The sequence below is a fragment of the Thamnophis sirtalis genome, unplaced genomic scaffold (assembly GCF_051295495.1).
Source record: "Thamnophis sirtalis isolate CommonGarterSnake01/CBP01778 unplaced genomic scaffold, rThaSir2_p1.2 scaffold_15, whole genome shotgun sequence".
NCBI lineage: Eukaryota > Metazoa > Chordata > Lepidosauria > Squamata > Natricidae > Thamnophis > Thamnophis sirtalis.
In genome coordinates, this window is record NW_028261395.1 from 7,270,291 (window position 1) to 7,284,824 (window position 14,534).

Sequence of the window (14,534 nt, forward strand, 5' to 3'; positions counted from 1 at the left end):
GGGACTGCTAGAGAACAGGGGGAAGCATCCAGGAGTAGGTTGCTGCCAGTATTACTCCCAGTTCAGAGCGCAATTTTTTGGCGTATGCGCACGCGCTTCACTTGCACGCACTCCCAACGTGCACTCTGCGCCTATGTGCATTTGCACCTAACAAGGTCTGTGCGTGTGCACAACATTAGAAAAGGGGAAAAAAATTACATTTTTGCAATGAAGATTGTTCTGCGCATACACAGAACCGAAAATTAAAATGGTGCCACCACCGATAGAACCAGTTCAAAGGAGGCGGAGTTACTACCTACTCAGCCAAAGACTGAACCGGTAGAAACTCTTGAAACATCTCTGCAAAGGAACTGCCAGACCAATTATGTACTGGACTTGTTCACATTTGTTTCCTAAATAAAATTACCACCTTCCCTATTTGATTTGGTGGGTTTTTTTTTTTTTTTTACTAGATTAAGAAAAGGTTAAAAAAATAATAATCTTGGGTTAGTAAAATGTCAAGCCATGTGGAAAACTGATGAAAAGATTCTACTAGATTCTAGTATCTAGGCAGCTCAAGGTTAGTTTGGCTACCATTGCAGGAGTGGCGCAGTGGTTAAATGCAGCACTGCAGGCCACTTCAGCTGACTGCTATCTGCAGTTCAGCGGTTCAAATCTCACCGGCTCAAGGTTGACTCAGCCTTCCATCCTTCCGAGGTGGGTGAAATGAGAACCCAGACTGTGGGATTTGGATTTTGGATTTTATTCAATTTGTAGGCCACCCTATTCCCCGAATGGACTCAGGGCGGCTGAACAAAGCCAAGGGTGGGGAAATTACAAAAAGTAAGACAAAGACAATCAGACAATACAAACAGTTCAAAAGCACAACAGACACAGCAAATTCGAGTAGGGGGGGGGGAAACTCAACCCCAGGCTTGCTGGGACAGCCAGGTCTTCACGGCTGTCCGGAAGGCCTGAAGGGTGGATAGGGTCCAAATCTCCACGGGGAGCTCGTTCCAAAGGGCTGGGGCAGCCACAGAGAAGGCCCTCCTCTGAGTAGTCGCCAGCCGACATTGGCTGGCAGATGGAATACGGAGGAGGCCTAATCTGTGGGATCGAATGGGTCTGTGGGAGGTAATCGGCAGAAGGCGGTCTCTCAAGTAAGTCGATATGCTGACTCTGTAAACCGCTTAGAGAGGGCTGAAAGCCCTATGAAGCGATATATAAGTCTAACTGCTATTGCTATTGCTATACAGAATAGCAGTGAGACAATGATGATTCTAATGTTGCAAGGAATTCTGACAGATTAGTGTTTTGAGAGACTATTCTGTTCTTTTGTGAATAATGGGTGGCTGGATATGTTGAATACTGTGAACATTCTAGACAACTTTAAATCCAAGAATGCTATGAAATTCCAGGAAATCTGGCATTCAGACAAATCACTGACCAATATACACATAGAGATAAACTGTATTCAAAAGAGACAGGGACACTATGAAAGAAACAAAAAGAACAGCAGTCTCTCCAGCAGCGAACACCAAGATAAGCAGGGTTTACACCAGAAAAACATTAAAGCAGAAAGCAGTACCCTAATCAAGGAACAATCTCACCCCCCACCAACACTGGCTGGGAAAGCTACTGTTTAGAAACAGGGAACTGTATAATCACTAATGCTAAGTTACATAATTGGGTAAAAAATTGTTCACAGAGAAAAATCAAGGAGTTCAGTAATATATTTGTTAGTTTCCTTCACTGTAAATTAATGTTGCAGGCTGGTTGAGCTAATGCAACTAAGGCTGGCTGAAGAGCCGAGGTGGCGCAGTGGTTAGGGTGCAGTACTTCAGGCCACTGCTGCAGTTCGGCGGTTCTAATCTCACCGGCTCAAGGTTGACTCAGCCTTCCATCCTTCCGAGGTGGGTAAAATGAGGACCCAGACTGTGGGGGCGATATGCTGACTCTGTAAGCCGCTTAGAGAGGGCTGAAAGCCCTATGAAGCGGTATATAAGTCTAACTACTATTGCTATTGCTAAATATATAACAAACCTAGTAATTAACTAGCAATTCCTAGTTAATCCTGTGTGGTAAACCTGGCTCATGCTTGAGAGATCAAAAGAAATTCCAAGATGGCAGGTGAAATGGAGACGCTGGGGGAAAAAGAGTCCTGGAACAAGATAATGGCAAATTACTTCAGATTATTGACATAATATTGACATTAAAAACTAGACAGTTGGTCCATCTAGTCCAATCTAGTGTTCATCCATCACCAGAAGCTGAAATGAACTCAAGAGAGTTCAGATTGTCTATTTTGACTTCAATAAAAGCAAAGAGGAGTGGGCTGCTTGGGGTTCACAGGGGTTAGGGAGAACCTCTAGCTCAGATTCTGTGCAGTTCAGAGAACCCCCAAATCCCACTTCTGGCTGGCCTGCCCCTCCTCTCCCGGGAGTCCCCAGGTGGCCCGTTTTGGATGCAGGTAAGTGCAGGGCGCATGTGGAGGCTTGGGGAGGCAGAAAAACAGGCCTACTGGAAGTTTGGGCCCATTTCCAGCCTCCAGGTGGCCTCTGTAGCCTGGGGAGGCCATTTTCGCCCTCCTGGAGGCTCAAGGAAAGCCTCCAGAGCCCAAGGAGGGAACCCCCCCGCCATGCTGCAGGAGGTTGACTAGGCCATGCCCACCATAGTCACGCACACCCAGCAAACAGGCAGAGAACCCCTTGTTAAAATTTTTATAACCCACCCCTGGGTTACAAATGTTCAGAATAGTTATTAATGCGTCAAATGTCATAAAGCCTCTGCTTCTTCCAGGCTAGTGCTGAGGTAGCTAGTCGAGGGACAGTCTAAATCAGTGTTTCTCAACCTTGGCGACTTTAAGTCCTGTGGACTTCAACTCCCAGAATCCCCTTGCTGGGGGATTCTGGGAGTTGAAGTCCACAGGACTTAAAGTCGCCAAGGTTGAGAAACACTGGTCTAAATAAACATACTTTATCTTTCTCTGGCCTTAAGGATTTCCTGAGAACCTTACCTTGATTTTTTTTCCCGGAGACATAGAGAAGGTGAAAAATACTTGATTAGTGACTCTGAAAGGAAAGCAGTCTAATCCTGCATTATCCCCAAGGGAATGTGACGCAGTTCCTGCTTAGTAAATCTGCTTTCTTATTCTTGTTAGCGTCTCTGAACTGAATGTGCAAAAAAGTGACATTTTAGATATTTTGACAGCAAGAGCCGAGGTGGTGCAGTGGTTAGGGTGCAGTACTGCAGGCCACTTCAGCTGACTGTTATCTGCAGTTCGGCGGTTCTAATCCCACCGGCTCAAGGTTGACTCAGCCTTCCATCCTTCCGAGGTGGGTGAAATGAGGACCCAGACTGTGGGGGCGATATGCTGACTCTGTAAACCGCTTAGAGAGGGCTGAAAGCCCTATGAAGCGGTATATAAGTCTAACTGCTATTGCTATGTCTTAAACTCTCTTGGGTGAAAAGATAAAGAGCAAACACATTACAAATGGGAGAGGAGAGGCTTTCTAATGATAACTGCACGAAGGATAATAATGGGAAAGTGTTGATAACCTGTGCTAGATTCATACGTGCTAAGCCATAACGTTGCTTGTTGGTTCTGATTTTGGCTCTGATGAAGTGTGAACCCAACTATTCTTTAAAAAAAAATACACCTTAAAGGTTGGCCTTAGCTGAATTTTGAAAAAATAATAATAAAGTAAATTTTGAAGTCTAAACTACGGTACATTATTCTGCTGAGATTCATATTGTAAAACATCTATATCTGTACAGGATGATATGCCATATCTTTCTAGTATCTTTTAACACTCTTCTGCTAAATGAAGCATTGATGTGCCTAAAGCATGTGGCAATTATTAGCCTTACAGATTGATACCCTTGCTTATTATCCACCCAGCTGCACACTAATCACAGTAATTTGAATCTAATAATGCTGGTAAAAAAAATCTATTAATAATATAGCCAGTTATAAAGCCACTAGAATATGACCACAGAGAACTATAATGCATTTTTTTTTTAAAAAAAATGTATATGGCTATATTACTGCTTATAACAGCACCAATTGTCTCAGCATAAATGAATAGGCCTTTGCCCCATTGAATTTGAACATGTAACTATGTAAAAACCATTTGTGTTAATTCCAATTTTGTATTTTGAACATCCAAAGAACTATATGCAATGAAAAATTTAAAATGTAGAATAATTTTAAAAACCTGAATAATTGACATCAAATACTGGTATTTTATTACCAGACATTTGCAGGCAGGCATACTAACCAGAGGTGTGTTCCTACCAGTTCGCACCTATACGGTAGAACCAGTTCATCAAATCTACCGAAGCGGTTAGAAGAGGTTCCACCAGTGGACCCGGAAAGCAGGCCACACCTACAGAAGAGGTTCCAACATTTTTTGAAACCCACCACTGGTCCTTGGATATGATTATTCTACACTATTATGCTCCTATTTATAAAACTCAATGCCTCTGTGAAAGGTAAGGATGACTATTGCATTTGTGGTGCAATCAGAACATTCCGTGTGTTGAAGTTGTTTTAACGCAAACCAAAGATGCCTTTTAAAAAACAAGTTTACATCATATTCTTATGCAGGCCAGTGCTGTGCGTGAGGTAATTTAAAGTGGTTCTGACAAGTGTCGTCGGCATCTTCATATCCGGTCACATGGGCGGCAAGCCACTCCCATCAGGTCACATGAGTGGCAAGCCACTCCCACAAAGGAGGCCACACCCACAGAGTAGGTTCAAACAATTTTTGAAACCCACCACTGATACTAACAAAAGATTAAATAACACTTTGAAGATAAAAACTTTATCTTTGGACTGGACTGGATTGGACTAGACAAGACTAGACTAGAATCTTTATTGTAGTGAACAACCAGACCATAACAAACACTTGGATAAATAACGTTGACATTGATCAGCAGATAGGAAAACAAATTTGTCACTCAAATTGCTCTCCATCTTATATATTACACTGCAGAATTTGGCCAACTTATATCATTCTCTTCATTCAAATAGTTCAAAAACCTATGTGTTATTTTACATCATTGTAAGCTGCCCAAGATAGTTGCGGAATCAGGAGGCCTTGAAAGTGAAATATTAAATTAAAATTAAATCAGGAAGCCTCAAGGTGGCACGTAAGATATTTTAAATGTCACTACATTTCACAAGATGCAGTTGAAACACAGCTTAAAAAAATATGGCTTAGGTTAAAATTCTGAACCTGGGAGCAAAAGTCAGTAGATTTCATCCCGACTGAATATAATGTGTAGAACTATTAACCATAATATTCACTGCATGTTAACAATCTGGAACTGAGTTTGTAGAATCTTCGTCTGAAGTATGAAATAGATAACTCTTCTCTCATTGAGCATTTTAATCAAAATAGTTGTAATAATGATGTGGGTTGATTACCTCCATTTTGACATTAAACTGATGAATTATAAGTCAATATATTTGAGGGACCACACTTCTTTGAAAATATTTCATTGTAAGCTTATACTTTTCCATAAGATCCCAATATCTATATAGAAATGAGAAATCAGTGAATTTACCTTAATAACCAAATCAAATTTCTGATGAAAATCCCTGTTTATCGGCTTTAGAAGGCGGAGTTTAGCAGTGGTACCATTCATACTGAAATACTGGGAATAATCCTCAGGAGTCCCTAGGAAAAAAAAACACACAAAAATCTGAAACAAGGATTGTATAACTATAACTTTGAAACTGGACATCATGGAAAACTGGGAATTAGAAGAACTACGTGAAATTATAAAAAATATACATAAATCAATAAAATTAAGCTTAAATAGAGTTCTGAACCAAGTGAAGCAGAGATCTAAGGAAGAATTCAAAGAAGAAGGATTCAAAGAAGAAGAAAGTGGGGCAAGAGAATGAAGGGGGGGAGAAACAGAGGGAAATAAAAAGCAGACAATAAACCCCATCAGTTTTGGTATTGGTATAGGGAAAATGGTAAAGAGAGGAGATAGCTGAACAAACATGGGGGGGCAGATAAAAGTGCTCTTGAAGGTTTGGAAGTTTGGAAGTTTATTGACATTTGTATGCCGCCCACTCCCTAGGGACTCTGGGCGGTTTACAGACAAACAAGGGAATATATAAAAATTAAAATAGAAATACAATTGTTTAAAATTCCACAACATACATACTACTTAAAGTGGGGCTGGATGCAAATCTACAGCCCCAGGCCTGCCGGAACAGCCAGGTCTTAGTGGCTTTACGGAAGGCCGGAAGAGTAGTGAGGGTCCGGATCTCAACGGGGAGATCATTCCATAGGGCTGGGGCAGCAACAGAGAAGGCCCTCCCCCGGGGGGTCGCCAGCCGACATTGACCGGCCGATGGTACCCAGAGGAGGCCCAATCTGTGTGATATTATCGGTCTTTGGGAGGTTGTTAGTGGTATAAAGAAAATTGAAGTAGGAGGCTACACCCCAATAAAGTGAAGTATAAAATACTTGAGTGAGGGTGGTTTGGGGAAAACTGTTGGGAGTGGAGATGTTAAAAGAAAAGAAAAGGGGGAAGACAGGAACAGAGAAATGGGACAAAAGACTTACTAGGAAAAAAATCAGATACCTAGATAGGTGAAAATATAAAGTAAGATAAGGGTTTTATTTTTAAAATATGAAAATAAAATGGAGTTGCTAACTGGTTGAACATAATAATGGAAAGATAACTAAAGAGACCAAAAAACATTGAATATGGATAAATATGAAACTGATATGGGGACGTTGTAAAGCAGAGGTTTCTGTTTAACTTTTACATATGATAATTAAACTGAGTTATGAATTGACTGAAAATGACAACAGTAGGATAACTAAACATTGGCTAAATTTTAAGATGATGAATAAAGCAAGATGTTTACTGCTTGTTCTCCTTTACATAATAGATCAAGGGAATCGTAATAAACATTGAACAGCGTGCTGTGTCATTTATAGACAATTTAAGGATAATTTGATCCAAGTTGTAGAAAAATAGAGAGGGAACATGGAATATATCTACAATGGGAAATTATTATGATTTTAAGATAAAATCACAAGTTGGGGGCGCGTAAGGATATATAATTATATAAAAGTGATGAGAATAGCTAGGAATTGCAACCGGGTCTACATCTCGACCAAAATTAGGCTGGGGGGAGGGGCTTAAAAGTACAGTGACTATATATGTATACTTTTTTGTTTTATTTTTTTTTCAAGAAAGGATGTTAAAATGAAATATGTATATTGCAAAGGAACTATAAATGCCATCAACATAAAACGGAGATTGCTCAGAAGCAAGTAAATAGCAATAGCAATAGCAGTTAGACTTATATACCGCTTCCTAGGGCTTTCAGCCCTCTCTAAGCAGTTTACAGAGTCAGCATATCGCCCCCACAGTCTGGGTCCTCATTTCACCCACCTCGGAAGGATGGAAGGCTGAGTCAACCTTGAGCTGGTGAGATTAGAACCGCTGAACTGCAGATAACAGTCAGCTGAAGTGGCCTGCAGTACTGCACCCTAACCACTGTGCCACCTCGGTGGGAAGTGGGAAGAAAAGAGGGGAGGCAGGGAAAGGAGAAAGGAATAGGAGAGAGGGCAAGGAGGGGGGAAGAGGAGGAGAGAAACGAGAAGTGGAGAGGGGGGAGAAGAGAAGGAGAGAAGAAGGGGAAGTAGAATAGGGAAAGATGACAGAGGGAAGAAAGGACGTAGGGAGGGGGAGGAGAGAGAGGGAGAAGAAAGTGATGGATAAGGATAAATATGGTGTATGGAGAGCAGAAGAGCTAAACAATTGTGTTTTGGGAGCTGATGGTAAGATGAATTGATGTAAACACAATAATACAAAATGAGGTTGGTTATGTGATAGTATACATATGATTCTATGTTGTAAAAATAAATTTTTTTACAAAAAAAAAATCTGCAAAACCATAACTTCACTTAAATGATGTTCATATTATTTGTTTACAAAGCAATCAGATTAATTCTGCTGGTTTTTTTTTAAAGAATAAAATATGTATGTTGGACAATAATAATGTACCTTGAATAAATATAGAATGGCTATATATGTCAAAATATCTGATCATTAGTTTCTGTACTGAGCTATATAAAGCAGATTTAGAGAAAGCTAATTGAATAATAATAACTATTATTATTATTTTGCATTGTGTCCCTCTAGAGTAGGGGTGTCAAACTGGCGGCCCATGGACCGGATACATCATGCATAGGCCACGCCCACTCTGGCTCCACAAAGGGAAAAAAACGTTGTGATACATCATGATACATGTTTTACGATCGAGTTTATGATCAAATAATTACTCATTCCACTCCACTAATTAATTCATCTGCTAGCTACTTTTAATATGGTTATATAAATTCATATTTTATTTATAAATTTATATTGTATTGCTTTAATCTCATAAGATGCCCTGCAAGGAAATCTACTAAGATCAAGAATGGATAATTTCTGACTGTTGGGAGATTGCTAAACATCTGATGTGACATTTATACATTTTTTCCTGGAAAGGAGAGGAATAGGAAAAAGGGAAGGGTAGAAGAAGGGGGGGAAGGTTAAAAAAGGAGGAAGAGAAAGGAGAGAAGGGAAGGGAGAGGTGGAAAGGTGAGAAGAAAGAGAAGAAAGTGGGATAGGAAGGAGAGAGGAAAGAAGGCAGGGAAGCAAGGAGGGCAAGATGGAGGGAAGGAAGGAGAGAAGGAGAGTAGATAGGAAGGAGGGAAGGAGGGAAGAAAGGAGGGAACTTAAGAGAAGAGAAAGGAAGGAGGGAAGGAGGAAAGGAGGGAGGGAAGATATGAGAGAAGGAGGGGGGGAAGAAGAGAGGAAAGAGAGAGGGAAGGAAAGGTAGGATAGGAAAAGAAAGGAGGGAAGGAAGGAGGGAAGGAGAGAAGGAGGGAGGGAAGGAAGGGGAGTGGGAAAGAAGAAACAAGGGAAGGAAAGAGGGAGGGAGGGGAGAAGATATCTAACCTCTGATGTCTATAAGGATTTTGATATTATGGGAACGTCTTGAAACGCAGTCAAATGTAAAGCGAAACAGTGAATGTTGTATTGTTTTTTATCAGTTATTGGTTGTTGTATTTTTCTTTTACTAATAAAAATATTTATTAAAAAAAATTTTTTTTCCCTGGAATTCTTTCCCTGTCAATTCTCCATAACCAAGGATGGCAATAACATTTTCTATATCTGGAAGTTGGCAGAACAACATAAAAGGTTTTATTGGTCTGTGTGCGTAATTTTGAAAAATAAAAATATATAACTACTTGCAATGTTCCTTTGGGAAACACGTTTTGATTTTCTTACCAGCGCTGCTTTTCAATTGCACAGCCTATTTCTCACAACAAAATAGCACTTACTAGTGTTAACAATTATATGTCTTGCTGTGCTGACAATATGTGCGTAGAGAGCATTCATGCACAAAGCAGATAAATGCTTCTTTCTTGTAAAGCTATTTTCATGGTTGCATTTGGAAACTGGGATCCTAAATTCAGAATGGTAATTATTGCAAGACGCCGTTTTCTCTTCCCGGATTGAAAAACGATAAGCGGAGAGGGTTGCAATAACATTGACAAACAACTATTTGACATTATGCATAGTTCATGGGATAGTGTGGGAAATTATAACCCCGTGCTTGTTTTTAATTAATAAATAACACATCTTTTCATTAATTGATTACAAGATTTACTAGCCATTCACTAACAATTTTGAAGGCCTTCTACGCCCCATGAAGGTGGGCGCAAGAAAGCCCACATAAATCATGATGCCCATATCAAACTGATAATTAAACTTGCAAAAAAAGAAACCCTATGCATGCACGTGGAATATTGAAAGAAGATTACAGAGACACATCCTAGACTTATTGGGGTTATTTCCTGGAGTCACAGAGAGAAAAGTTATCTTGGAAATCAGGGGAAAGAAAGCACCAATGTAGGAATGGATTTCCTTTCATTTTACATAGACTTAGAGCCACAGTAATAAATAGCACTCCTCCAAAAACCTGCCTTCCCAAGAAATATATCTAGGGTTTGGCTGATGGACAAAAAGGAAATTCTAATCTCCCGACCTCCAGAAGAGATAAATAAGGATTTTGAAAGAAAGAGCTATGTATAGAAATTTGAAGGAAAAATAATCAGCAAATAGTATTATTTGAAACATTTCCAAAATAATTCTGTAAAAAAATGACACAAGCTAAGTGTCAAATGCCAGTTTCCCCCTCAGGGTTTGCCTTGCCGGGGGGGGGGGGAGGGAAGCTCTTGGTGTTGCGGGAGGGTTGTGAAGCTGGCAGTTGCAACAGCGTGCCGAGGAACCACCGTTGAAGCCGCAGATCAACTGCATAGCGGGTAGCTGGGGCAGCGCAAGGCAACTAAGATATCTGATGATCAGCTGGGCAAGGAGGCGAAGGCATCGGGCCGACGATCAAGCTGTGAGGCTTCACGGAGCATCTGGGCCCAAATGGCTGTTCCGAAGCACAGCTGCCTTCTGGGTAAGGCCTGCGCTGGTGGTGGGCGTGGCCCACCTACATAACTATGCTGGGAGGCAGATGCTACATCCTGACTGCATTTGCTTCTTGCTTTTTAGAACTCATTTGCATGCCAGAGTTAAACCCAGTTATCAACCACGCAAGTGGAGTTGTTAATGGCGGGTTGGGTCCAGACCTCAAAGCTCTTGAGACTGAGAAAGGATGAGCAAGTTCAGAACGTATCAAAATAGTCCTATGAAGTATCAGAACCTAGCAATTGATACTGGATACACACAAAAAGAGAAAGATTAAACTTTTTATGTAGAGCATTACAGAGTCTTATCACTGGAGTTATAGGTTGCACGATCAGGGAACTAAGACTGGGTCCCTGTTTAGTTTCTATTAATTACAGTTCATATGTTCATTTTAATCTTTCAAGTTAATTATGATAGTGGTGAAAACATCCGTTGACACACCAGGAGATGGTGAATTAAAGCAGTGGTTCCTAGCCTTCATGGTTGCATAAGGGACTGGTTCCGTGGAGAGAGATTTTTCTGTAGACTGAAGGGGTTTGGTTTCGGTGCTACCTGCATCCTGCAGAAGGGGCATGTTGTGGCCCTGTGCTGGTCCATGGACCGGAGGTTGGGGATCCCTGAATTAAAGTCCCATTTTAGGCATGAAAGCTAATTGTGTGACTTTGGGCCAGTCCCTGTCTTTCAGCCTGATCCAATTCACAGGGTTGTTATTGTGCGGAAAATAGAAGGAAGGAATATTAAGCATATTTTTAATCTTGAGTTATTTATATATATATATATGGATGGATCAGGGGCTAAGATGCTGAGCTTGTCGATCAGGAAGGTTGGCAGTTTGGTGGTTCGAATCCCTAGTGCTGAGTAATAGAGTGAGCTCCTGTTACTTGTCCCAGCTTCTGCCAACCTAGTAGTTTGAAAGCACGTAAAAATGCTAGTAGAAAAATAGGAACCACCTTTGGTGGAAAGGTAACAGTGTGCCTTTGGAGTTTAGTCATGCCGGCCATGCCTAAACGGAGATGCCTTCAGACAGTGCTGGCTCTTTGGCTTTGAAATGGAGAGGAACACCACCTCCTAGAGTCGGGAACGACTAGCACATATGTGTGAGGGGAACCTTTACATATATCTATAACTATATTTATAGATAGATAGATAGATAGATAGATAGATAGATAGATAGATGATAGATAGATAGATAGATAGATAGATAGATAGATAGATAGATAGATAGATAGATAGATATAAATATAGATATAACTATATTGGCTAAGCTTAATGGCTAAGACGTTTGTCTAAGATATAATATAGCACAGGTTCTAATCCCAGTAAGGGTATGGCTAGCTGATGAGAGCTAAATAGCTTGAAATAGATCTATACTAGTCTCCCTTTATTTATTTATCAGCACAAATATAACACAAAATGTGTAACAAAGGCAACAGTAAAAATATTGGGTTTCTGTCGTGATGGACTCTTGTGACGAGCCGATTGACAGATAATGGAAGCTGTTAGCTTCCTCCCATAATTGGGGCTTACCAGGGGTTGTGACACTAAATATATACCTTCTTCCCTGGCTTCAGCTGATAAGGAGGAGAACTTGTGGCTTAATGGCTAAGACGTTTGCCTAAGATGTAATATAGCACAGTTTCGAATCCCAGTAAGGGTATGGCTAGCTGATGAGAGCTAAATAGCTTGAAATAGATCTATACTAGTCTCCCTTTATTTATTTATTTATCAGCACAAATATAACACATAACTATATTTATATCTATCTATCTATCTATCTATCTATCTATCTATCTATCTATCTATCTATCTACCTACCTACCTACCTACCTACCTACCTACCTACCTATCATCTGTCTGTCTGTCTGTCTGTCTGTCTGTCTGTCTGTCTATCTATCATCTATCTATCTATCTATCTATCTATCTATCTATCTATCTATCTATCTATCTTCTCTCTTTATTGTAATGTTTGATATTTTCTATGGGTTTTTTTTGACCCTCACTCTCTGTTTCACAGTTTTTACTAAACATTGAAACAAACTTTTTAAAAACTTTCACTATTTCACTTTAAGCTACAACCCCTGGGTAGCACTTCTGTATAGCAATTCTACGTAGCTTTGATGATTGAATATGGCTGCCATTTGGAGCCCTGGTACTTGTCACAATGGCTACATCTTAACAGATTTATTTTCTTCCGCACGTTGCTCTCAATGGAGGGTTGTGTGACTGCTGAACTAACCATATGTTAAATGAAATGTGAACACAGATGTTTCCCATAGTAAACCAACTTATAATTAGTTCATCAAATGGGCTGAGAAGTCTGAAACCTCCCTGCTCTATAAATCCAGCTGTAATATAATCTAGTCTTCTCTACTTTACTATCTGTTACTCTTACCAAAACATGACAATTTTTGTAGCAATCAATGACAGCTGAGCAGCAAGAGGAATTAAACTAGTGGAAGAAAACGGACGTAGATTCTGAAGGTGTTTAAACAGAAAAAAGAAACACATTTCACAGGTCAAATGGATGTTCAGGAAAAGTAATACAATTTGCCAAATTGCATCTGAATTACTTAGGCATATAATTATATGAATTGTTCAATGGGTAAAAGAGAGGCTGTGTTCTTCTATCAAATTTGGGGTGGAGGTCAGAGAAACCTATTTTAGAAAACTATGTTAGAAACTGATTTAACTGAAATCTGCTAAGAAGAAGTAGCACTTCAGCTGATAAAATAGCCCTATGAAAATCAGTAGCTGGGGCTTCTATCTGTTGATGCTACACCTTGGGAAGCTTAAAATTAGCAACACATCATCAAAGTGACCGAAACAGATTTCTGTAAATATTAGACTTGGGTGCTGGATCCGAGTACAGGGCAGCAAAGGGGTTGTGGATAGTTCTTGGCATCATATTTCATATTTCCTGAATATTGGGGGCATAGCAATATCAATAGCAATAGCAGTTATATACCGCTTCATAGGGCTTTCAGCCCTCTCTAAGCGGTTTACAGAGTCAGCATATTGCCCCCAATGTATTGGGCATAACATTTGGTGGTTCAGGATAGATAAAAGTTCCCCTCGCACACGTGTGCTAGTCGTTTCTGACTCTAGGGGGTGGTGCTCAACTCCATTTCAAAGCTGAAGAGCCAGCGCTGTCCGAAGACGTCTCTGTGGTCACGTGGCCAGCATGACTAAACACCGAAGGTGCACGGAACACTGTTAACCTTCCCACCAAAGTTGTCCCTATTTTTCTACTTGCATTTTTACATGCTTTCGAACTGCTAGGTTGGCAGAAGCTGGGACATCACTCCGTTATGCGGTGCTAGGGATTTGAACTGCCGATCTTTTGATTGACAAGCTCAGTGTCTTAGCCACTGAGCCACTGCGAACCTTGGTTTAGGATACCCAAGTCCACATTAGCAAAGAAATCATCTTATGATTAAAAAGCAGATCAGAGAATTTTGCAGCAATTTTAAGAATTCATCCAAGCATTAGAACATCGGGTTTTGTGGATCATTGTTTAGTTCACTGGAGACAATGTAGGAGACAATCCTTTCTGATAAACTACATTGTGATTCACAGAAGTATGGTGGCACAACAAATACGTTTTATAAAATTTCATGAGATTCTTTGCTGTTTTAAAATATATATAGCACCATGTTACTAAGGGTGGTATATTTTATTTTGTTCTTGGGTTAAGGAACTTTGGATTTATACTATGAAATCCCTGGCATAATATTTGTAATGGCATCCCACAAGATCTGTTTAAATCCTATCTAAATACAATTTAAATCAAATGCTTAATTTTGATTCCTTGCAGCAAGCTACTTTTGTTATATGTTGTTACAGCTTTATTGAGTATCTTCTGTCTATATTGTATGTTGGAGATGGTTGTGCAATTATTGCAAAGCATACCTGATCCCCAATTCCTTCTACTTTTTCCACAATGAGACAATTCAGACTAAGATACAGCATCACTAAATGACCCAGCTTAAAAATTCAAACAGAAACTAAGTCCTGGTTAAATTATTGGAGATTTGACCATCTCAAGTCTT

The 14,534-nt window shown here is 40.1% G+C and overlaps 1 protein-coding gene across 1 annotated transcript in view; it reads right to left on the reverse strand.

Moving 5' to 3' along the window:
- Nucleotides 1–14,534, reverse strand: part of PCDH15 (protocadherin related 15) — an 810,754-nt gene that overhangs the window by 258,948 nt on the left and 537,272 nt on the right. The window contains exon 14 of the mRNA XM_087701782.1: nt 5,551–5,663. Within this exon, the coding sequence (XP_087557908.1) occupies nt 5,551–5,663 (113 nt within the window). The remainder of the gene's footprint in view (nt 1–5,550; nt 5,664–14,534) is intronic.